At 46.0% G+C, this 26,172-nt stretch overlaps 1 protein-coding gene across 2 annotated transcripts in view; it reads right to left on the bottom strand.

Annotated features, from left to right (window-relative positions):
- CSMD2 (CUB and Sushi multiple domains 2) overlaps positions 1-26,172 on the bottom strand; it is a 229,936-nt gene that overhangs the window by 171,805 nt on the left and 31,959 nt on the right. For both annotated transcript variants that reach the window (XM_048969227.1, XM_048969228.1), the window contains exon 5: positions 5,026-5,220. In XM_048969227.1, the coding sequence (XP_048825184.1) occupies positions 5,026-5,220 (195 nt within the window). The remainder of the gene's footprint in view (positions 1-5,025; positions 5,221-26,172) is intronic.

Raw genomic sequence — 26,172 nt, 5'->3', positions numbered from 1 at the left:
GCTCGGGGCTTTACAGCACAAACACTTCCTTTTATTACCAACTTTAAAAAAAAAAAATACCTTCAACACTGAAACTTAACACAGGTGGGAATATTTGCACACCCAAAGACAGAGCAGAGAATCCCACAGGCAGCTCAGGATGGTGGCTTGGCTCAGGATGCAGTGCCTTGAGCACAGCTCTGCCAGCTGTTCTCCTCCCTCAGGGCCATCTGCTGCCCCAACACAGGCAGGAGGCACAGTTAGGGTTTGGGTTCACACCTGCCCAACCGTGGCCATAAGTGGGGGGAGCTGTGGCACTCGATGCTCTGTTGCTTGGAATTCAAAGATACCTGTTTGCTGCAGTCGTATTTCCAATGAATGACATTACTGGTATTGGTATAGACACCAAAGTGCAACTGAAACCATCAGGTAATGGCAGCCAAAAGATTTCTCATGCAGTTCAGCTCTCCGTTCAAAGCAGGGCTGATTTTCAGGCTAGATCACATTGCTTAGGGCTTGCCACAACACACTGCTGGGCAACTGCTGATGCTGCAACCAAGTCAGGCCCCAGGAAATCTTTCAAACTTGACACAGGATTCACACTTGAGCCTCTAAAGGCGGCCCTTTCCAAAAAGTGAAAGAGCTACTTGCAAAGCCCTCTTCTCCTACAGAATAGAGTGAAAATGCTTTTAAGAGGATGAGTGGTTTAAGCCAAAGAGGATCAGCATAAATCACCAGTTTACTGTATGTTCACATTTTAATATCTCAGGAATAAGATCCCCTGTAAATACTACAAAGAAACATATGCAAAGAAAGATTCTCAGCCAGTGACCTCTTCCAAACCACACACCTAACTACCAGCTGCTTCAGCAACGCACTGAGGTCCGAAGAAGCCCATGTATTCTTCAGCTACCTGCCCCACTGGGGCTGCTAATGCCAACTCCATGTCTGACATCAACCACTGCAGGCACCCACTCACAACACCTCTGCACGCAAAGCCCTGCACCACCTACAAGCAGTCCAGATTCTGGATGTCAGCCCCACGGCCTCCAGGGCACAGCTGCAATGGCCAAACAAGCTGTTCCTCTGGTGCTCGTGCACTCTTGCGGTCCAGAACCCACAAACACACCCAAGGGCAAACCCTTGTTGCTTTTGCAGCAAGCTTTTCTTCCAGGCAATTTCTCAACCACATTTACTGCTGGGGTCTTGGAACTCTGAGGCAGCATCTGCTCCTGTAGAAGGAGAAATGGGGACTACACCAAAGAACTTTGACTTGATGCTGTATTAGAGATTTGCAGAGCTTTCTACCATTAAAATACGTTCTACGATCTTCTAAAAATCTTCTTGAACAGTCATTCAATTATTTTAGGCATGGTACAATCTAAGCAGCTGTTGGAGTTATAAGAAGACAGACCACTTTTAATGAGATTATGCATATTTGATACTCTTAAAATGTAGCTTTGCAAATGTTCTCAACTTCTCAGCTGGCTTACTGAATTTTTACTCAGACGCCTACCAGAATCATAAACCTATCAGTTCTACTTAAATTCAGCAAACAATCTGGGCAAGACTTCTCTCCACATGCCTGAAAGTGCCTTATGAAACAGACATTTCAGAGCATTCTTTCAGAGCTGCAGAATTACCACCCTGCCCTGCTGGAAAGGAACTGGGGGTATCGGTATGGTACTGCTGGCCATGAAATTTGCCCTCACAGCCCAGAAAGCCAGCTGTGTCCTGGGCTGCATCAAAAGCACTGCGGGCAGCAGGGTGAGGGAGGGGGTCTCAGAGAGGTGGTGGTCTCCTCCTCCCTGGAAACATTCAAGGTCAGGCAGGATAGGGCTCTGAGCAGCTGATGGAGCTGTGGGTGTCCCTGTTCATTGCAGGGGAGGTGAACTAGATGGCCTTTAAAGGTCCCTTCCAGCTCAGATGATTCGATCCTATATACAGAAAACTGTGCAGGATGTGACATAAAAGATGCAACAGGGAAGCCATACAATACCCTGACACACTACAGGTGGGATAAATGCCAGCCTAGATCCTCTGATCTGGAGTCAGCACCAGGCTCACAGGGGATGCCCAGTCTCGAGGTCTGTCTGCAGGCTGCCCATGTGCTCCCAGGCAGAGCCAAGCCTCTCCCCCAGGCCCTGCCATGGGCACATCAGCACAGAGATGCCACCCGCTGCTGCTTCATTGCTCCCAGAATGAGATCACCACAGTTTTAGTCCTTCCTGCCACATAAGCAAGGAACATAATTCACCAGAACAGAGTGTGTGCCGAGTGATTTTTAGCTCAGAGTCCAAGAATCAATTCTGATATAACTGTGCTTTCTAAACCACCAGGGAGCCGCAGCACCACCACTTCCATCGCTCTCTGCAGAGCAGTGCTTCACCACTCCACTCCTTCTGCATCTGGGATTTCTTCCTGCTTTCCTTTCTCATTAAGAATACACTTATCCCTTATAGAAACAGTACTTCTAAACTGAGAGATGGGTGAAGGGGTGCAGACAACTCATGAAGACAGAGCAGCTGAGCCACAGCACTCCTCTCCAAGCACTGCTGCCCTGGCACCGCCGAGCTCCAGCTTCTCGAACGCATTCATTTCTTATTCTTTTCCTACCATGCATTTCTGTGCATCTTTGATTATTTCAATGCACGAGGACTGGAATAATGGAGACAAGGCTACCAAAATATGAAAAAGGATGTTACAGAGAGGAAAGCAGGTACAAAGACAAGAGCATAAAGGAACCAGAGAGAAGGTATTGATCAGCGTGGCCGGAACTTCCTGCTGATTTCTGCACTTGTCTCCCACCTCTGCCCTTGCAGTGGGAGGGGAAGAAGCAAAGGGCAGTCCCCACACTGAATGCAGTGACATCAGACAAGTCTATTCCCAAGACAGCTGCTCCCCAGATTGTAACACCTGCTCAGCTAGAGGGCATCTTTCATCTTCATTTGTCTGAACGTGACCCAGCAGCACGACCCATCTCCAGCTTGCGTTAGAAAAGAAAACACACATTCATTCTACAAACTTTCAGCCACAAATCACCAGTAAGCCAATATTGACAGAATTAATTACAAGCTATGCAAGCCACAAAGATCTTCCATCTCTCAGGGAAATACATATTCCTCCTCAGGCAGTAGTCTTTAAAACACGATTTTCCCTGCAGAAGAAGGCACCAAATCTGCCTGCCTGCCTCTTCACCCCTTGCAACAACAGAATTTTGTACCACCAGTTTATCAGCCAAGCACCAACATCTGACGGCTGAAACCCACTTCTGGTAGAAGGAGTGCAGCTGGTTTTCAAACTCAGCGAGTCAATTTGCAGATTGTCTTTGCTACTTTCTGCCTTCCTGAGACAAGATATAAATGTTACATGAGGAGATTTCTAGTTCCTGCCTCCAAAAAAAAAAACTGCTGTGGAAGTTTCAGTGCCAGCTTTGAAGCAGCAGGATCCAATCTTTCAGGAAGGAGTGCTGCACCTCCAGGAGCCTGCAGGCTCACAGCACCACGAGCACAGCTCAACAAGTCAACGCTTCCCTGAGATCAGAGCAATTCACACAGCACCGTTTCAAGCACCATAGAATTTAATATTCCTTCATTCTGAAGTACATCAGATGCCTCCATCATCGTTGCTGGATTCAAGATTGAAACAGTGGTGTTAAAATTAAAATTGAGCTTGGCAGTGCAAGACAAAAATGTAGAGATGGTCCTTACTCCATCTGCGCAGGGATTGCATCAAAATTACAACCATGCCAACCTTCACGTTTCAGTACTTCAACACCTGTTGGGGTCAGAAGTTAATCCTCCCCTTATTGCAGACTGCTACACAAATACCTGAATAATAGCTGGGCCACGGGAAGATGGCACGCTTCCTTTGGAGGGAGGTGAAGGATACACAGATGCATTCAAGCACAGAATCTGCTATTTTCTAAAAAGGCCGTTGCCTTGTGCGCTCTCAAAGCTGAATGCAGGCGCATGCACACGCACTTCAGTTGTTTCTGTTTGTTTTTAACTTCATTGGTTTGTTTGCTTTTCAGGTGACAGTGAGTCCTGATTCAAAGGAAAAGCACAGACTCATAAGCAATGACTCTCAGGTGGCAATGGCAGCTGTCCCTCTGCAGCACAGCGTGGCTGGGTGAACCTTCAGTGCTGTGATGCCCTTGGCTCCAAAGCAGCAGGTAAGCACACAAGAAATACACAACATAGCACACATCCCTGCTGTGTAACTCGTTCAAGAAAGCATTAAAAACACGCCAAGCAAACAATATTTGTTCATTTTAAATTCAAGATTTATGCTACAGCTTAGAACTGCTAATTGATTGCACAAGCAGAGTCAATAAAAAGAATCAATAGAAGATGCTCTGCTGAAGTACACAAGGAATTGAGGGGAAAAGACTTGAAAGCAGCAGCAACTGTTTTGGTAAAACAACACAGACACTTGTATATTTACAGCCTCTCCAGTCCCTCGTGGCTCCAGAGGATTAGCAGGAAGCTCTCTGTGCTGATAAAGGAATCAAAGCTGCACTGCCCCAAAGGGCCTGCGGGAAAGCTGCCCATCCCTGCCCAGGTGTCACCCCCCACTCACCTCCCCTGTTGGAGGCTGCAGCCCTCAGCACATCTGCACAGACCCCCTTCTCTTTACAGGCAGCCAAAGGGGAACTGAGGTTGATGTGGGGGAAGAGCCGAAAATTCAGTCTAAATTTCCCAATATTTGATGCAGAAAAATGCATGGTCTTAGGAAGATGCCTTGCTGCAATGGATAATGTGGCTGCTGCTTTTTTTTTTTTTTGGCCTCTATTTAAACAAAGAAATTGGAGTTAAAGCAGCAGTGCAGCATTTAGAATACTTTGAGCACTTCATAACCTTCTCATTAGTCACCCAAGTCCTGGCAGCTTTAGGGAATCCAATAAAAAGGAACCTCAATATTAACTACATCATGTTTAGCTTTCAACTCTTCTAAATCAAGCTTATACTCCATGAAGTTTTTCCCAACCCCAAACAGCTCGTTAAATCCCTCTTCGTTGTTGCAGAAGGAAGGAGGGCACTTTACCTCTGCAGAAGGGGAGAGGAAAATCCCAGGAGGCTCCATTCTCCATGCTGGCGTGGCACGTGAGCACAGCGTGGCCCTCCAGGAAGAAGCCAGGGTTGCAGCTGTACCTCACTTTGTCCCCGATGCTGAACGTCGTTCCTTGCTGCACACCATTCTGCAGCCTGCCTGGGTTCCCACACGTGTGACTGGGTAGAACTGCCAAAGGAAAGTGATTCTGGTTAGGGAAATGGGGCAGCAAAAGTGAAGCACTGTCAGGTGGGGAATGCAGAACTTGTCTCCAAGTGAATTACAGTGTAAGAGCAAATAACCATAGAGCTGAAGTCATTAGGCTGGTGATGGTCAACAGTTGTGTGGGCAGCAACGAGGGAGAGGAAGGATTCATCTGTAGGGAATGTAGGGTTGGCCCTCCTGCCCTCAGCCCCACTTTGGTCACTCCAGGACCTCAATAGTTCCATGTTCAGCAATAACTTCACATCAAAACAGCAATGACCGCACGTTGCAAAGAGTTGGGCGATGCTGTGGAACACGTCAGCTGGGTTGAAAAGCAGTGCAGAACTAATGTTTCATTTTCTGTAACGATACTCAGAGCCCCAATTTAATTAAATTACCAATGTCACTTTAAAAAAAATTAAAATGAACCCAACTCTTGGTTTTATGCTTCGTTCCTTTAAAATTAATGACTAGAACTTCGCTATAAATAAAAATCTATCATTTTAAAAAGTCACTCTAACACTAGCTGCTCCCTAGTTAATGAACTGTGAAGAATCAGACAACCCCAACCTGCATCGTATCTTAAAATCATACTTGAAAAACAGGATCTCATTTAAAAATTCTGCTTCGTTTGGCTGCCTTAACTAACTAACACCGTGCTGCAGGACGGATAGCACACGTGCTTTTGGGGGAAGCAACATTAACTCCTTGATTGCTTTGGATTCAATGGGGCTGCTGAATGAGTTGATTTTTGCTTTTATTTTTTTTTAAAGACACTGGTGCACATCTGCAGAAGACAAACACTTCGGCATCACGAACCAAAAAACCTCCCTGCACAGAGCCTGGTGCTTTCCAGGTTAACATCAGCAGCAGAGCCAGCTGCCACATGAGGATGCTGTCGCACCCCTGAGGTCTGCATGCAGGAGACCAATCCATCACCCCAAACGTGAGCTGCTGATGTTCCCCTTCCCCTGTGCTCCTGAGAAAGCCCAGCTGCATTGAAGCCCCACAGCAGCTGCCAAGGTGGGAGCCCAAGATCCTGGGGTGCCTCTGGGAGCCCAGCATGGGATGCAGGTGCCTCGGATTTAGGGCCAACCCCAGCTCACCAAACCGGGGCAGCAACTGTGTTGGCAGCAAGGGATTTCAATTCTACTCCAACATTCCTTAGAAGAGAGAATATTATTGCTCATCCTTGACTGCCTCTAACAGCCAGACTCTGATTGCTTGAGAGATTAATAGAACTGTATTATTTACATCAGATGTCGCACAGAATAATATTATTAAAGCTTTGTCTTACCCATTTACCAATTCCACTGTAGATTATTAGTAGCACGGATTTTTTTCATCCCCATAAAAGCTTTGTTCCTGGCAATCAACATAATATTTTCCAGTGATTGTATGGAAATGAATGCAGCCACAGACCAGATTGGTGCAGATGAATAGAATGTCCTGTTAGTCATTTTGTAGCAAAGTCTGTTGCTTTCCACGATGAATGTAGAACAGTTTATTTTATTTGTCTTGATTTGAAAGGCTGCCAAACCCTTACCTTATTTTATGTCAGAGGAAAGGAAATAGGGTTATGCTATTGCAGTTGCACCTCATCAAACCATAAACACCAGTGTCCTGAGCGCTCCCTGAGGTGACGCTGCGGAGGAACCCTGGCCATGGGGTAATGGCAGCATGGACCGCGAGGCCCTGAGCTCACGAGGGGAGAAACCATGGCTGCAATTGTGCCAAGAGCCTGAAAACTGCTAAACAAACTGGAAATGGAAACACCGCGTTGGATCGATTTCCACCACCCGAACGTACAAGCTGTTGCAGAGCAGCCGGAGCTGACAACCATCAGAAGCTTCACACCATTCCCTGACTTCCACTTTGAACCCCGTTTGGCTTTGCCCTTTCTCAGCCCCTCACCTGGGATCACTATGTTGGAAAGTCCCAACATCAGAAGCTTTCAAACCCTAGCACTCGTCAAGCCATGTCTCCTCGTTCCAGTTCATTCGAAATTAATTAGTAGGTTTTAAGTCATTAGATGTGACTCAACGCATCCTTGGACAGCATCCCACCATCAAGATAAATTCAGGCTAATTACATCAGCCTTTCCTAAAACCCCATGGGCTGTTTTTTGTCAGGAAAAACAGGCAAAAGACCCAGAGGTGCTTCTCATTCTGCTCATCACACTGATACATCTGAGTTACGTTACCAGTTCAGATGCCTTCAAACAGAAACTCAAATCCATCCCTACTTCTCTCGCCATTCAGAAGAGGAATCCTCCCTGCTTCCTTTCAAATTAATCTGCAGCTCTATTTCCTCCCTGCATTGTTTGAATATAAACTAACCCCAACATTTAACACATCTAGCTACCACATTCCAGTCTATTACCCTATTTACATAGCTAAGAGAAACATTTTTATTGTTTGAATCATCTATGGTAGTTTATGACAGATATTTCAATGCTATCATCGTTGTAACCTTGAAATCTTATCAAGGAGAACAACTTTTACGATATGAGATCATACATCATCTCCTCACTCAAAACTGATTTTCATTCCTGAGCTTAAAAGAAAGAAAAAAAGCAAAGCAAGTCAATGCCAGAGCAGGCACTTATAGCTCCTGAGTGCTGCTACTACAGCAGGAATAATTTATAAATCCCCATGAAAGGATGCTGCATAGACAAAGCAAAATAACAAAACCATTGACCTAAACCAGTTGGCTCAGCCAACAACTCATTTCCGAAGTTCATCTCCAATATGCTTTTGTAAGGTCTCTCTTTGACTGCACTTCCCAAATGCAGGCTGGGTGGAAACCGCAGCACCCAAACCCAGTGATGGACACTCAGTGCTGGGCAGAGCGGCGTTCCTGGCTGCTGCCTTGGGTACCTTCCCAGAAACCCAAAGAGAGCAAAGGGTTCTTTAAGCAGAACAGATCCCAGAAAACCAGCATCATGTTGGCACAGAACCCTCAGCCAGCGCAAGGGTGAACTGCAGGGAGAGGTGGGGGTCCATGAGCAGCACCTTTCTCTCCCCTTCTGCCCATAACTGTGGGGCTCAGTACCACAGGGATCCTCCACCAACCTCCAGTATCTCCCAGCGGTGTTTCAGTGCAATCTGTTTTAGTTCCGAAGAGTTGTAACCTTCACAATACGTGTCCAGTATGTGTTACAGAAAAGGAAATAAATGGTATCTTCTTCATTTCATTTTATCCTTTTTTATGTCATGATTCATTTCCAGTACTGCCAACAGAGATAAAGCTAAATGGAAACTATTTTTTCCCTCTAATATTTCTTTGTTCACTAAAAAACAGCTAGATAGTTACTTCTGGATAATAACAGACCAGAATGATTCACCATCCATCTTCTTTGCAGTAGTAGTTCTAGGGCTTTTTTGGAAATTCATTTTCAGTTTTCAATTTCCCCTCCTGCAATGCACTACAGCAACCCCAGCACAACTTCCCAGAGCATTGAGAGAGAGCTGAGAGTGCTTCAGATTTGATTAATCACCCCGCTGCAGAAATGGCATAAGATTCAAAACATGAAAGCAATGAGATCACAGTGGATCTCTAATGCCCCTCTAATGCCCACCGACCAGGTTGGCCCAACTGCAGAGCTGCTCACTGTGCCACCCCGCTGCAAACCGTGTGAATACAGCTGGATAGAGGAAAGCTGTTATTTGCACCTCAGCTCTCTGCAGCACCAAATCAAAGGTTTGAGCTCTCAAAGCACGCGACCCTCAGGAATAAAGTGTGACTGACAGCGGGATGGATGTAGCCCTTTTCACATATTTACACAAGTATGTAAGCGCACAAGTAGACACAATTAGGTAGTTATTGTGGTCCAAATGTCAGCCATTTCTCACTGCTGGTCCAAACAGGACAAGGAGAGTTGGATTTACAAACCACCATGTTCTAAAGAGAGGGAATGGGAAAGAAGCATCCCCAGAGCCAGCAAGGGGGATGGTATCTGCAGAGCTGCAGCAAGCAGGGGTCCCTGCAGCCAGGACTCACTGCCACTCGCTGATGCTTTTACCTCTGTGCCACATCTTGCTAAGCTCAGCAGAGGATGCCTGCCCAGCACAGCAGCATGGACACAGAACTCCTCTGCTGGGCATTGGCACATGCCCAGGTCTTCTACCCCCACCCCAGCCCAGGATGCTCTCCTGCATCAGCAGCCTCATCAGCAACCACTTGAGGACGTGCTCATCTTCGTGAGCATGCTCCAGCCCTGCTGCTTCTCCGTGCAGCAACACTTGAACACAAGCTTAATTTAAAGTATGCGGTTAAGTGTTTTGCTTAGCAGGAATGGATTTAAGTGCACGTTTAAAGGCTCCGTTGAACTGGCATTTACCAGCTGCAGAGCAACCTGAAAAGACTTCTCCCAGGAGCAGGAGGGTGGCTTTGCGTTTCTGTCCTCTCTTCCTCCCTGAACTAAGGTTAACCACTCCTAGGGAAACAAGCAGAGCACCTCACTGCGAAAGGCTCAGCCGGCTCCTATCCAGACACTGGGTGCCAGTGTTGATCCGCTCTGCGTTTTGCTGGAGACCATCCCTGGACAGAGAACAATCTTTGTTCCGGTAAAAAAAGCCACTTCCAACTTTAGAGCCTGCATTGTTTATCTGCGTATTGATCTGCTCTGGCTATTGGCTGATTACCCAGAAACAAGAACTGTAGCCAACTGCATCTGTTCCAGTAAACATTTCATAGCAGCAGTGAGGCGCCCAGCCCCAGGCATCACCCCACAGTGCCAGGGCTGCCCCTGGGCCCTGCACACCCACAGCCCCACTATCTTCTTTCTAGCAGCCAACCCACATCAGCAGCCCTCTGGAGCCCTCAGAGGACCCACCAGGATGGCACCATGCTTCTGCAGGGAGCAAACCATACAAAACTCGCAGCTGTGTCCATTTCCTCAGTGGGATTTACAAACCACCATGTTCTAAAGAGAGGGAATGGGAAAGAAGCATCCCCAGAGCCAGCAGGGGGGATGGCATCTGCAGAGCTGCAGCAAGCAGGGGTCCCTGCAGCCAGGACTCACTGCCACTCGCTGATGCTTTCAGCTCTGTGCCACATCTTGCTAAGCTCAGCAGAGGATGCCTGGCCAGAAACACCTGTAACTCACACTTCTGCTCCACCCACATCAGATGTCCGAAAAAAACAGACCAACCTAACCATGCTTAAACCACTTCATCATTTATTTTCTCATTTATTACCTTTACAGCCCCGTGTTTTCGTACTTTTTTTTAGGAAGCTCAGCTACTCAGTGCTGCACAATGGCCAATACTGCAGGCGTGACAAAAACCTCCGAGCAGTACATCAGCCAACCAAAGAAGTGAAATTGCAGCTCATGGGGAAACGCCCTTGAAAGCTGGAAAGGTGAAATATTGTACTGCTGAGTAGAAGAGTCAATAGTAAAAGCAGCCAGGACTGCTGAGCTCAGTGTGCACACTGCTCACTGGTAACCAGCAAACATAACTTGAAGATGATGCCATAACAGAGCTGCATCAATCATGAAGCCTTCTGCTTTCTAGCCCTAGAGGTGCACCATTAATTTGCAGTTGTAAATGACTTTTTAAAAATATTTAAAGGTGATTTTATCCTATTCTCTGGAAACAAAGCTGAAGTGATCTAATTATGACCACAAAAACCCCAAAAGCCAGGCCTAGGGCTGAGTTCTGTTTCCTAAGTTCACAGGTGCCGATCTTGCAGAATTTGCCACAAGCAGTATTTTGCAAGCCATGCAATAACATGGACTTATTGCAGAGAACAAGTTTTTAGCCCCATGTGGGACCTCCCCAGTGCCTAAATTTCTTCAGAAGTGTGAATGATTCTGCTTTCAGGTCCTTGACCATCTGTTACACACATCTGGCTGCCATGCAGAACTGCCCTTTCCCCACACACACGTGTGTCATGGGCACTAAAAGGACACTTACACAAGCTGACGTTAAGGCAGCGCTGGTGGTGCCCTTAAGACCAATTAAACCTAAAAGCCACCCCACCACCAGCCAGAAATCACAGCTGACACGACCTGCAGGGACACGGACAGCCTGCTGCCATGTTGGATCACGGACATCACTGCAGAGACCTTTTTGTGGTGTGGGTGTTCGAGAGGGATGGAGAAGCGTTCTGTCACTGCAACAGCAACCAAACATCGCTCAGATCTCAGCCACAGAAACACCTGGTGGCTCTCAGTGCACCATCAGTAGAGCTATGCAGCTCTCATTCCAGTTAGTGAAAACAAGGCTGGGATGCAGGAAAACCTGCAGAGGCCCAGCTGACAGACAAGGAATGGTGCTGCCCTTCTCTTATACACAGCAGTGAAGCAGCAGAAATGCCCCTCCTTCACTGCGCTCACTTTGCTGAGCACAGGTTGGGCTGATGGCCATGCAGGATGCTCACCTAAGGCCAACCCTGAGCAGCGTGATGGACAAATCCATCAAGGAGACCTCACATATACCAGGAATTGCTGCAAAGAGGTGATAGAAATGAAGAATTTTCATAGATGTACTGCATGGAAGGCGTCTATTGTATAAATATTGTCATGGAAACAATACAAGATTGCTTTAAAGGACACTCGGAACACATTAATGAAAGAGAGAGGACTGGGAACCTGGGAAACAAGATTCCAGCATCTGAGAATCTGAATTTTGTCCCATTACAAGGAGCAAACCTATGCATTGGTATATTAAAGGTGAACGATTGGGCCTTAGCAGTACAAATCTGCTCAGAGAAAGATCATTCTGAATCAGTTTGAACATAAGCACACATCCAGGAAGCCATGGATGTCTGACCCTTTCCAATCCTTGTACTGGCAAAGGAGAATTTACACAGCTGATGTGCAACTCAATACACGATGTGCAATTCAACCTAAAGAAAACCCCTTTTCTCCAGGGATGTGCATCAGGCACTCAGAGGAAAAGCACTGGAGCCAAAACACTCGAGTGGAAAAAACAGGGTAAAGAGATAAACCAGAGGGGGGGATGTCAGCAGTAACTCACTGAAACTTTTAAGAGATTCATGCAGTGGACTTTTCTATGACTGCTGCCACAGTCTTCCCTACAGTAGCTGTGCTGAAGCAGATATTTTTAGGCTGAAGTCCTTTATGAGCTGTTCATCTTATTACTGCTTCATTCCATTCATTACATTTTTAATCATGTCCAAACAACCGAGCTATTAAATAAATTCCAAAGCAGAACAGCAGGCTGTGGCTTATGCAAGCTAAAGATCTGAGCAGCAGCAGAAAAAGGCTACTTTGGTTGGGGATTAAACCTTCCCATTCTTAAAAAGCACAAAGCAACCGCTGGACTCAACTGCCACATGTTCAGGATTATGGCCAATTCTCAGTCCTGTCTCCTGCTGACATCTTAAAAGACATTCAGGACATGATTTGCTTTTATAGAAGTTACAGCCCTACCACAAAGGAGGGAGAAAGTTATATAAGTATCCTTTCAGTAATGAACTCCACACTGTAACGCTTCTGTTGGCCTCCACCAGAGCAACTGCTGAGGGTACATTTGTTCAGTGCAACACTGGAAGCTTCCCAGACACTGTTCAGACAGCTTCAGCATCTCATGTGATGTTTTGAAGGGAGAAATCCCAACCTGCTGGGACCACAAGGCATGGAGCACTGCCTCCCATCCACTGCTGGCAGCAGCGATGGTTAAAGACAGCCAGCAATTCCTCTGTAAACACAGCAAGGATTTACTGAAACCAGGGAAGCTGCTGTACAAGTCAGAAGGAAACCATCACAAGATTAGGAAAAAAAAAGTGCTATTGGTCTAAGCATATTTATTTCTGGTCCCATCAGGCAGCTCCTATGGAGGCAATGGATGCGTCTTCCCCCTACAAACCCTGGTGCTCAGGGTCACTGGAGCATCACAACAAGGATGCATTACAGTGCAGACAACAGAAGGATTAACAACATATGGCATTTATATGGTATTTTTATATGCTCGAAGCATTGTTCAGGTATTACCTGCCTCCCAGGGTCAGCCAGGCAGCAACTCCTCTGTTTTGAATTAGCTCTCGTGGGATTTCTGATAATGGATGCTTCACTTACAGGAGAAAAAACCCACAAAAATAGATCTGCCTGGGGAGTAGCACAGCCTGCATGCTTCCACTGCAACCTGCAGTCTCAAATGAATAACATTTTCTCAAGCTCTAAAATTCTCCTTTTCATTTGATTTCCACACAAAACGTTGGGACAATGCACAATGAGAGATGAGGGCCCACTTTAACCTGGATTCCAGCCCCCAGGTCAGGCAGAGCACCAATAGTTGGAAAAGTCATCTTCTGATATGTAAACCAAGCCGCCCATTTGAAAGTCACTGAAACAGAATGAATAACAATTTTTTGCTACCTTTCCCTGCTACAGATGCTCTTTAAGATCCCAAAAGGCACAGCAAACAAGCTGCTCAGCACCTGCAAGGGGTCCATAACTGCACAGGGACCCTCCTCAAGCTGCATCCTGGTGGCCCAGGCTGTGCTTACTGAGATGTGGAACTCCTCCATCCGACTCAAGGTGCTGCAGTTCAGTGCCACAGCACAGCACTCATTCCTGACTCCTCCCCATCTCTGCACACAGAGGCAAACCCAGGGCAGCACCACAAAGCCAGGAGCAGATGAGGGTGCTGGAGGAGAGCTCAGCATAAGCGCATCCAAAAGAGCACATATGCACAACTCTGTCATATATTCACAGTAGAGCACAACTGCTAATGAGATTACGATATGAAATATGCTACCAAAAACTCATTTTCCTCCCACTGTGCATTTCTGCAAGGCTGGTCTAATTTTATAGGATGAGAGGTTACGTGGGAAGAACACGGTAATAGTGAGATCAGCGACAGCAAGAAATTTTAATTAGCATAAAGGCTCTCTGTGTTAGTTGGCAGAACTGAGAAAGCACTGCAGTGTCTGGAAGGTTAATTTCAAGGTAGTTCTGTGATCCTTACTATGAGAGTGGTGAGGTGCTGGAACAGCTGCCCAGAGAGGCTGTGATGCCCCGTCCATCCCTGGAGGTGCTCAAGGCCAGGTTGGATGGGGCCCTGAGCAGCCTGGGCTGGTGTGAAATGTGGAGGTTGGTGGCTCTGCATGGAGCAGGGGGATTGGAGATTCATCACCCTTGAGGTCCCTTCCAACCTGGACCATTCTATGATTCTGCAAATCCAAGATGCTTTCAGATCTCAGTCTGTGCAAGGCTGAGCCTTGGGATGCTCCCAAATCCAGAAGACCAATGGGCAGATGTTTCAGATGTTTGAGTCTTTGAATGAGGAATTCTGTACGTGTGAAAGAAAGTTAAGAAAAAAAAACAACAAAAACTCCTCCTGCAAATCGTTTTGCTCCATAAGGCCAAACAAAAACATTCGTGAAATCAATGAGCTTCCCACCAAAAAAGTAAGAGGGACTGCCTTCACATAATGTATCTTAAAGGGGGCACAGAGGAGAAGTATAAATCTTGGAGGGAAGGAAGTGTATTGGCTATATTTCATATGCAACACTGTACATAAGTGAGTATGTGAAAGACTAATCCTCTTAAAAACCAGACAAATAAGGGAAAAATGCTCAGAAAGAGCCTCTTCCCACAGCAACAAGCTCGGGATTAGCACAAAACCATGTTCTTATGCTTTTTCATACCCACCTCTTTCTTTTCTTGAGCTTTTTATGCTAAGCTGGAAATTTCCAGATAACCCAATGGTTTATGGAAGTGATGACAGAACTGCCAAACTGCCCCCTCCATCCTCCGTTGCTGATCAAGAACACGGGCCATAACATCAAAGCAGCAATGGGTATTTATATCTCCTCAGCAGAAAGAAGCATTTTGAGTGAACTCTCATGTTTCCCAGTTAGAAATGGATGCAAAGAGAAGCTGAGGATCTTTGTTCTAAATACTAGATTAATTTTTGTCTCCTTAGTAACAAAGGCAATTCTCCCTGCTTTAGCACATCTAAACAGACCAAGGGCCAGAAGTTGATGCGGGGTGTTGGGAGGGGATCTGTTGAAAAGAAAAAGCAGCATGGGGGGGGATGTGCACAGGAGAAGGCTGTGATCTGCCACCTGGATTCAGTAATGCTCAGTGCAGGTTATGATAACCTGAACCATCAGAAGACAGGCACCAGATTTGCACCAACATTATAAAACAGCGCTCATTGCCAACGTTGTAAACTCCTTTATTAAGCTCAGGACAAGCTGTTATGAAGGCAGCACGAAGAAAAGCTCTGTGAGAGTGGGGCTGGTGGGGCGGGGGAAGCCTCAGAGAAGCACAAAGGGATGAACCCAAGTGCTGAGTGATATCTCTGCAGATGAGATCTCTGTGAAATCTCCAAGATAAAGCACAGCACAGTGCTTCCCCGGGGGCAGGAGGCAGTCGCCACGACGTTATCAACTAAGTAGTTATAATTTTCATGCAAATAACAAGAATAATCAAATGAATATCACAGCTGTGTCAGCCTGGAGAAAACACCATCGCCAAGCCGATCAAAGCAAGCAGCTGACCTCACAGCATGCACGTTTAGATGGTATCTATCCTAATGCAGCTCATTTGCTTTGGTGGGAGCTAAAAATAAAGAATCAGCACTCAGGCTGCCTGTAACCGAGTCATGATGCCGCATGGATGGATGGAGCAGCGACCTGCAGAGCACAGCGACCTGCAGAGCACACCTTGCACGTGCTGGGCAGCAGCCAAAAGCCATGGCCACGCGTGCCCCATTTTTTTTTGCATGTGCTCCATCTTTGCTGGCACAGAAACACAAGTGTGCAGCTGCCATTCCTCCAGGCGAAAAAATAAATAACAAAACAAAGCAGCAGACAAGTCGGTGTGTGAAGGAATGGATGAAGCAGCTGAACAAACGAGGACGAGATCAAACAATCTGTAAGGGCTGGGCGTTGGGTTTTGTCTCCTTCGCCTTCCAGCCCACCAGGATAGCATCACACGATCACACAGACCTGAGCTTTCAGCGTTGGCAGTCCTATTGCTTGTTTGCTTTTTAAAGAACAAGCAATCCAACAATTCTTTTACACTGAGCTTTCATATCTTCTAGAGACAGAACAGCACTTGGTACAGCACTGCTACAAGGAAACACGGACCAGATCCATCAGTACCTCCACACAGTGACAGAAAGCCAGGTTGTATCTATTTTGCTCCACATTTCAAGGATTACTGATTGACAGGCCCTGTTTTTATTAATAATAATAATATCACTGAGCCTTTTTGTGCTTGAATAATCATTGGTTTTGCTCCATAATAGCAGGATGTGGTTGAGACGGAAGACTCAATAGCAAAAAGCTGTTGTGACCTTCCTTATCCACCTGAGAACTTGCTGCAGAATAAACACAGAGCAATGGGAGCAGCCTTCAGCAGCTCCATCTCCAGCCACACATCATCCTGATGGGTGAGAGGAACAGCAAAGTGGGGCTGAAGACAGCACTGCTTTTGCTCAGCCTCACAGAGCTCTCTGTGGCATTTGCCTAACACCATTTACAAACACGTTCCCATCTACCTGTTGCTCCAGGCACAGTAACCAATAACACAACTGTACAGGCAGCTGATACTTGGGGACACGAGGAAAACAGTAAATCTGAGGGGAAATATTTTAGTGCATACACGCTATTTGTACATTGGAAGCTGAGCCATTCTCAACACAGCTTATCTCTGCACAGAGTTATTTGCAGTGAGACACAAGACCTCGCTTTGAGTCAAGGAAGAGAAAAATGAATATAAGAAATCAAGGAGCTGCTGAGCCCTGCAGTGGTTGAGAGCAGCGCATCAAGGCCGAACCCCAAACACTGCCAACGTCCTCCGATGGAGAGAGCTGTGCCAGGGACAGCCTCATCCACCTGCACTTATCCATGACCTGGGGACTCGCTAAAAACCCAATCAAAGCTGAGCAGTACAGGAAAGGACTTCACGCCACACCGACCCCTTACCACCATTGTGAACACCACTAATGGTTTTATTTTCCTTTAACCTATATTCCATTTGCTGGAGCGACTCCACAGTGCCTGCACTAAAGCATCGCACGCTCTGCCAGCTGCAAACAGCTGTGAGCAGCCCCATCCTCGTGGCCTTTACAATTAACAATCTCCATTAAGCACAGCCAGCACAAAGGGATTTGTCTGGGGGGGAAGAGAAGGAGGTGGGGCTGTTTTTTTCAAATCTCTGATGGCTGACAGCTAATCACAGCGCTTTCTGAATCAAAACATGAGTCAAGGTGAGAATGCACGGCAATCAGAGGCACAGATCACCATGTGGCATGTGCATTCACTTCTGGAAACAGAGATAAGTTAATTAAACACTCATTTAATTTGAATTAAGAAGGATTCACTCTATATGAGCTGATCAAAGCCTAAACCAAAAGGTTTGCTGCACACAGTAGTAGCCCTCTGATATTTAAGCATTCCTGAAGGTAACTGTGTAGTTGAATACATGCACACAAGCCTCTGACTGTAAGATGTGCTTTAGCTCTCCACTTCTTTCCCATTCCCAATAGTAAATCAGGCAGCAAAAGAACAGAAGACTCCTGCCCTGCTCTCTGGGTGAGCCAATGGCGACATGATGCTGATCTCATGTTGGATCAGTCCCTCGCCCAACCTCAATGCCTTCTGCTTCACCCTGCTCAGCTCTACAAGCACACAGAAAGGGAACTCCTGTGTGTCCACCCCTGCTGCCATCCCACATCCTGCCTCCCCAAAGGGCCGGAGCCCTCCCAGTTTCCTTCTGCAATAAAAACAGAAGCCATCCACCAGGAGTCCTCAGCAAGCCAAAGCTTAAGGAGAGCAGAGCGATCCCAGCAAGACAGCCCAGCAAACTGCTTCCATTCTATTTCTCTATTATAGTCAGGTTCTGCTTGGACAGATGACATTTTAATCTCAAAATTGTAAAGAAATACCACCTGGTAAAGAAAAGGGGGAAGGAATCACCATCCACAGACTGGGTAGATTTGAACAGATTGAGAGGAGACGTCTCGCAGGAGCTTAGATCCAATCAAATCCAGTCAGAGGATTTTGTGGGATAGGTTTTCTGTTACTCAGCCAAGCAAGTTTCCCCTCAGTCTCTCTGCAAGCTGCTTTCTGTTTCCCAACCATTGCTGCTATGAATGACGAGTTCAGATCAGGGCAAGCTGCTAAAAGCAAGGCTGGTCAGCCCAACCACCTCCTCTCCTCCTGCAATAATTGCCTTGCCTGCATAATCAAAAGTCAACTAGCCTCCTACTAATGGAGAATGCTAAGCTTAAAGCTAATTTTCCATATCTAAATTGCTGCACATAGACGGCTTTAGCCTGGATTTTCAGCTGTCCCCCATAGAAGTTCCTCTAAAGTCAATCCCATCTGCATATCAGAAGGGACATTCATGAGCCTAAATTGGGATGGAGACATTTTAACACTGATCCCACTAAAGAAAAAAAAAAAAACAAACACACATTAGAGACCAGTGTAAGCAGTTAAAGATGAGGATTCTTGCCAAAGTCTCAGCTGGCATAGGAGAGACAAATCAAGCCCTTCAGCCAAGGAGCAGCCCCCTGTTCCCTGACTCCAAGGCAGAACCAGCTGGTAAGTTGCACAACCAGAAGAGCTGAACCATCACCTCTGCAAATCCTGAGGGGTGAGGACCACCTCCAGGCTGGAGGACTCTGACTGATGTCCAAACCTCTGCTCACTTGAGCAGGTGTAAGCAGCAGATCCTGGAGCGATGAAGACCTCCATCCCCAGCAGCGGTGCAGGGAGTTACCTGTGCAACCTGCTGTAGGGAACCTGCTTTGGCAGGGGGGTTGGACTCGATGATCTCTGGAGGTCCCTTCCAACCCCTACAATTCTGTGATTCTGTGAGTTCTGTGCAACATCCTCAAAGCAAATTAAAATATGATAATCCCTTAAATGGAACCTCATTGGCTTCAAAGAGAAGCACAGTAAGGAACTCTGATTTCAAGTATATGGAAAATGGCTCAGATTGTGAATGCAGACCTCTGTCCTTGGGAATGTCATTCTACAGAGGGACAGCGAGACCAGATGTTGGGTTCAGGTCGAATCCCTTACACCAATATCCAGAAAAGGAACTGGTTCTGATTTTCGATCAACTGAATTTCAGCAGTGGTCAATTTGGGAGATAAAATGACCAAAAACTCCTTGTGTGGGCTGTAACTACAAATTGGCCAATACATCTTAAAATCCACCACCACACACAGAGATACATAAAATAAGACAGCAGAGGGGCAACAACAGCAGCAGTGGGACTTCTTCAGAGAACAGAGAGGCACCCCAGCCCTCACCTCCCCCTTCACTGCTACCACAGCCATCCCTGGGCGAGCACTGGGCATGATGGAATGGCAAGGAAGGACAGACAAGCCTTTTAACCAAATTGCCTTGGCAGCAAGTCTGCAATTTTCACACAGCTCATTAGTGGTGACTTTTTATGGAAATGTATGCTGAAACAAAACCAAACGCATCTAACAACTACATGTTCTGCAAATAGATTCCCTGATTGAAAAGAAATGGCTCTATTATATGCAAAAGGGAAAAAAAGAATTAAAAAAAAGGAGCAAAAAGGAAGGAAAATGAAGGTCTGCCAGGAGGGAGCCAGGATCTGAGCCCTTCCCAAGCACCTTCATCAAGGGGATGTGCAGCTCCTGGAGGTGCTGCTTCCAGCTCCTTCCCAGCACCACAGGTCTGGCAGCACCTCTCACCACCAGCAAAGCAGAAGCAATAAGAGATCTTGCAATTTTTCTTTCGTACTTTCTGCACTTCCACACACTTATCTCTGAAACTGGTCAGTAACTGAGCAGCTGTGGTTAGGTGAGAACAGTGGGACCTGCTTGACAGCAAAGTGACCCCCATGTTGCAGCTGAGCAAGTATCACTCCATGTTTGTCTGAATGCTTAATGCAGGATCCTATTTGCAGCACGTTATTTCTGCTCTCCTGCGTCTGCACTGATTGATCTCATTTGCATATGCAAATCAAATGCCAATATGAGACATTTAATATTCTCTCAACTTCATTTAGTGCTGCAGCTACATGGGTCAATATCTCACTGCATGCTCTAGTGTGCAGGAGGGGAGGGCTGGAGCTGAGTCAGCAAATGCTAATAAGCTCCACAGCTTTCAAGTCTTAAAATCAATTAGTAGTAAATTAAGGCAGACTTGCTGGGAGCTCATTTAAGTAATAAAAATCTTTTGTATAGTTAAAAAGGGAAAGAAGAGGAAGGTTGGTTTTTCCTACCCCAGATCCCCCGAGGGGTGCTTCAATTTTGGAATAAAGTGGGCACAGCTGCCGTGCTGGGTGCTGAGATGCAGAAAACACCCAGTCCTCATTGCAAGCTTTATTATTGACCTTGGGCACAGTGAAACTCAATGAATGGGTCATGCCCTGCCCCCGTGTTAACACATACAGTAAGGGGAGCTCAGCCCTCTGCTCCTGTACTCACTTTTTATCCTTTGAAAAATGCTTTTAAAACAGCTATTTCTCTAAAGCATCCCATTCTGAATATAAGAAAAAACAAGCAAACAAACATTCCTCAAAGGAACAAATCCCTGCAAGGCTGCCAGCAGCTCCATGGAGCTGGCACAGGCCAGAAGAGAGGGGCAGCAGGAAGCCTGGAGGGGATCCGAGCACCTGACAGAGCTGTGGGTGTCCCTGTTTGCTGCTGAGGAGTTGGACCAGGTGACCTGTAGGGGTCCCTTCCAACTCCAACGATCCTATGATTGTATGAAAATCACTTGTGTGCAATATGCATATGGTACATGAAATGAAACAGTAGTTGCACATTGTGAACAGCTGATAACAAACAGGGACACAGCTACAGAGTTGAGAAATCCTGGATAAATTCCAAAGAGCAGACAAAATCTGAAACCATACAATATGTAAACCTATTGCCAAGCACATCTTTTGCATTCACAGAAAACACTTTAATTGGAGACAGAACAAATCCAATGCTATGCTTAAAATCTAATTGTGAAGCAAACTCTCTTCTAGTCACTCGTAAAACAACCCTGCCACTCAATGTTATTGACAACACCACGTTGCCTCACAGCTCGTTCGGTGTCTTGGTTTATCATGTACTCCAAATACTGACACTGCACGAGCAGGAAGCAAAGCGCAGCACGGTGCACTGATTGAGAAGCTGCATGGTTTGGCACTGCTCTGACTGCACTCTGTATGCATTTGTAAGTGCAATGCTATGAACCCCCAAAACAACAGCAGTTTGGGGGTGTCTTGGTTTAAAAACAATCAGTTCTTTTAAAGCCATTGGGAAACAGCAGTGTGACCCAAACAAGTCAGCTTAGCTGTGAACCCACTAAGAACAAGTACTGCTGACAAGTGCACACAGCCAGCACGGCCAAGCGAGGATCTCAGCTGCTGATCTTTTTGGCTGGCTTGAGTGCTCTAAGCGAGTTACTGCAGCAAAATAAACTCTAATAGAGCAATTAGAATTAGATGAAAACTTCTGGTTCATCTGCTGCTGTCCTCTGCTACTTCACTGCTTCTCCATATGGTGGGCTACACGCAAAAATTAGCAAATTATTTTTAAAACGGATTAGCTGAATTGCATTCAGACCTTGGGTAGGCATTTAGATCATATTTAAAACATTACTAATTCCATTTAGCTTAAATCACTTTGGAAGTGAATCAGCCCACGAGCTGCCTTCAGTCTGACCTCATCTATCACTCCGACTGCAGCTACAGCACAGAGGCAACAGCAAACTTCCATAGAAGAACAAGCAGCAGAGCAGCACCCTCAGCTTCCATCCTTCCCACTGCCACCAGAGCAAGGGTTAACCTGTGCTTTGCTGCAGGATTCACATTCCTCTGCCTCAATATGAAAGAAAAGCACCAACTGAGGAAGCTTACCAAGCACCCAGCGTGTCTCTGCTATGATTCAGGTACTGAGAGAGCTGGGACCCAGCTGGATGTTTAAATGAACCCAATGCGGTGTTTGCTCAGAAAGAAAATTGGCGTAAAAAGTACATTCTGTTACAGCTTTAAAGATTTTAGCCTGTTCAGTTCTAAGCTGGCAGACCTGAAATTTATTTTCCCAGATGGAGAAAATACTCTGAGCGCTTCCTGAGCAGTGTGGGTCACCCCAATGCCTCTGCACCCCCCCGGGCAGCTCCCTCTGCCCCTCTGGGAGCCCCGAGTTGAACAATCAGAAGCTGATTTGGACATTTTGCACCAACTCTGCATCCTTCATTGCTAAAGACAGAAATCAGAGCGACTTCATTAATGGGGCAGTTGCCACTGTGAAGTCAAATGGCAGATGGGAAAAGAGAGACACAGAGCACAGTGAAGACACATCCAGAACAACAGTCAAGAAACCTTGTTCAAATTTAGGAAAAGCAATGGATAAAGATGGACAGGACCCACTTTTAAACTGCATTATCTAAATATATACGCACAACTCCCCATACAACCCTCTAAAGAATGAAATATTTGTGCTTGAGAAAGAGGAGGGTATTTATTACGAAGGAAAACAGTACCATTGACTTGGGGTTGTTTCCCTCTGTATTTAAACGCTTCTAATTTCTTAAAATAAGCAGTGTTCTTCTAGGCGTAATTGTTTCTTTTCAATCAGGCACTCAGTGTTTGCAGCTATCAAATTTGTTGCAGCTGTAATCAAACGCGATGTCTTGGGAAGGAAAATCTTCACCTACTGTTCCATCTCACTGCATCACACAGCAGTTTTTTGAAGCAGAGGAGTCCAGAGTCCAAAACCCTTCGGTTCATTCCAGGGCCTGAGTTTCTAAATGAACTTTTGCTTTCGGGAAAAGAACACCAGCAGTCTTAGAACATCATCTATCCTCTGTATGCCTCCTTGTTTTGCTCACACCCCAGGCACAGCGTTGGGATGCTGAGTGATGCAGTTAGCAGGCATGCTGGGGATGGGCTGACAGTTGGACTCGATGATCTTTGTGCTCTTTTCCAACCTGAGTGACTACGATTCCATGAAACGCCTCCAGCCTCTGTGGCTACAGAGCACAAAGCCAGGGCAGAAGTGTTTTATAGCAGTGCTCTCTTCAGTCATGTGTGATGAAGAGCAGCTTCAGGGATCTTTCTTCAAGTCCTCTGCCATTTTTCATCCCCTCAGTGCTAAAGTGAGGCAGCCAAGAGGTAATGGTTTACAAATAATAACGTAATGTTATTTTATACCTACATTAATAAGCTAAAATAACCCGCCCTCTCTTCATCATGAAGTGTTATTAGTATTATTGAGGAAGTGATGTGGAATGTGTATCGATTTCCTCTTATTGTAAAAGACTTGCCCAATTTATTGTAAATGTCAACTCACTGCGTATTCATCAGGTGTGTGGCAGCTGTGATTGCAATTAATTTCACACTGTAATGCAGGCATGTACCTTAATATTAGTTTCAGACATCCTTCAGGGGAAGCAATCAATGGAGGCATCGGTCATTTTTGGTTCCTCGGTCCCCAAGAATATTATTCACAAGACAACGTGGTCAAGATTCACATCCCAGTACAGTTTGTGCTCTGCTTATTGATGGCTGCTGCCTCACAGCTCTCCTGAAAACGGAACACAGGGCTCCAAGGGTTGGCTGGGAACCCTGAGAAGTGTTTAACCACAAAGGGAAATTGCCACCACGCCATAGAGAAGCTCCTGAACGCCACCTTTGCAAGCTCAGAGCAGTGTGTACGACAAGAAGCCATCCTGACCTTATTTTACACCACGGGAACTTGGAATCCAGACTTGGACCAACATGAGATCCTGCAGAACACCCCTGCCAGAGCTGGAAGCAGCACCCATGTCCCCAAAGCTGTCCCCCAGCACCTCTAACAGAGTTCTGCACCCTGCAGCAGCACATGTTCCACCCATCAGGAGGGGGCTGTGTTGGGGAAGCATCACATCAGCCTGTTTGCCTTCCACAGCAGGAAAATGAATGTAAAATCCTTAGTGTTTATACTGGGCTTCAAAATAACAGTTGACATCAATAGAAGAAGAAAAAAAAAAAAATCACAACAAACATCAAGAGATTGGAGAACAGGAGGAATCAGACAATGAAAACAAACAAGCTGGCAACACACAGCAAACCAAATGAACAAAGATGAGGAAATGAGAGGAAGAGAGAGTTCAGGAATATCCTGTAGCACTGCATAGGTGTGTATAAAACAAGTCAGAGGAGCACACACTCAAGCAATGCTGCAGCATGGCAGTCCTGGAGCTGGCAGTCCTTCAGATTCCAGTGCCCTTCTGGCACCAGCAATACCTGGGGCTCACAAAGGGCTCTGCAGGCTCTCAGAAATGTGCTCTGTCCATCTGTTCTTGTAGCATCTCTACATGTTCTCGGTGCAAGCATTCTGCCACCTGTGCATGCAAGTGCTCCCTTTCCCAGTTGAAGTGCATGGCTTAAGTGCAGCCAGAAATGAATAAACATATACACAGATCTAAGCAGATGTTTGTTGCTTCCAATAAATTGCTTATAAATGGTCTTCATCACGCATACTCATACTAATTAGATAAATAAGGAAGACCTTCACTTCGATAAAGCCAACCTCCACTTCTTTGCTTCCCAGAAGACCAGGACAGAGCAGACAGCAGCTTATGTGCAATGTTTTCCTATCACTTCAATGTCCCATGTATGTACTTCCTTCCTTTAAAAAAAGGGGTTCCCGAGATCTTTTGTTACCATTTCCAAATGCCTGCTTACAGGGAGGATGCAAATAACGAGCGTGCTTTGATAGCAGATCATAAAGGAGCCATTTACCAAAAGGACTCTGATGCATTGTTCTGTCTTTAAGCATGAATTATAGAATCACAAGCTATTCACCGAGTCGTGGATTACCAACAGCTGAAACAGCACTACAGCAGAGCATGCACCTCTTATCAAAAGCTGGCTTATCTCCTCCTTTACCGTGAGTTAACAAAAATCTACATATGAGCACCTTGTTGGGAGGGAGGCGCAACGCCACGCTTTTAGCGAGCCTCCATCTGCTCTGTGTCACTCAATGGTTCTGTCAAGTTTGAAAAACCTTTTTTTTTTTTCCCTGCAATGCATTCTGTTATCTGCTTTAAAGCCTCCTTAGCAAATTTACGACATGTGACTGAAGGGCAGCCCTGGAGCAAGCTGTGTACAAGAACACCTGCTGCAGCAAGGTCACAAGCAAGGCACAAAGGCAGGAAGGTACCGCAGAGAAGAAAGGAGAACACAGCTTCATGAAAATGAAGTTATATACATTTTATCTGCAGAACTTCCTATGTAAGAACAAGTTGTGGCACAGAAGCATGGCTGGCGCTGCCTGGGCAAAGGGCAATTGGTGGAACCAGGCTAACCAGCAACAGGATGGAGAGTGCAAAGAGCTGTGCAACTAAATGGCAAAAAAATGAATTCTCAAAGTCAGGAAGGTACAAAAACAGCTCTGTCCTCTGTCACCAAATTTGGGAGCCATGAGCTGTCGTGTTTATCAAGCATAATGGTGGACTTCTACCAGAGGTCCCATCAATGGGATGGGATTGCTTCTCCTCCTCTGAACAACCAGAGCCTGCTCTGAGCTGGACAACAGCACACGGCAGTGCCAGGCTGCTCTCAACACCTGCTGCAACATCAACCATTGAAAGTAATAAAACGCCCCTGTTCTCTGCAAAGCCTCCGCTGCCTCAAGGCAGAGCAAAGTGTTTAAACAGAAATTAGAGAGTATTTAAACAGAATTCTCCTGAACCCGCACAATTGTCAAGTGCAAAAAACATAGAGAGATCAAATCATCATCTAAATGAAGGCATCTGCTTGGTTTAATGCATTGGGTAATTGGCCAGTAGGACTCATTACCAAAAATTACCATTAAGGCTGAGAACTTAAGAAAAACATTTACAGGGACAGAGACAATATTCTAGGTTCAATAATTAACGTAAATGCAACTCCAATTTAGACATGGTTAACCTGTCCTTTACAGCAGCCCCAGCTCACACAGCCACAATCTGCCTTCGAGGACAAACAGTTCTTTTAGGCATTTC

The sequence above is a fragment of the Lagopus muta genome, chromosome 23, assembly GCF_023343835.1.
Source record: "Lagopus muta isolate bLagMut1 chromosome 23, bLagMut1 primary, whole genome shotgun sequence".
NCBI lineage: Eukaryota > Metazoa > Chordata > Aves > Galliformes > Phasianidae > Lagopus > Lagopus muta.
This window is presented reverse-complemented; position numbering and strand designations above follow the sequence as displayed.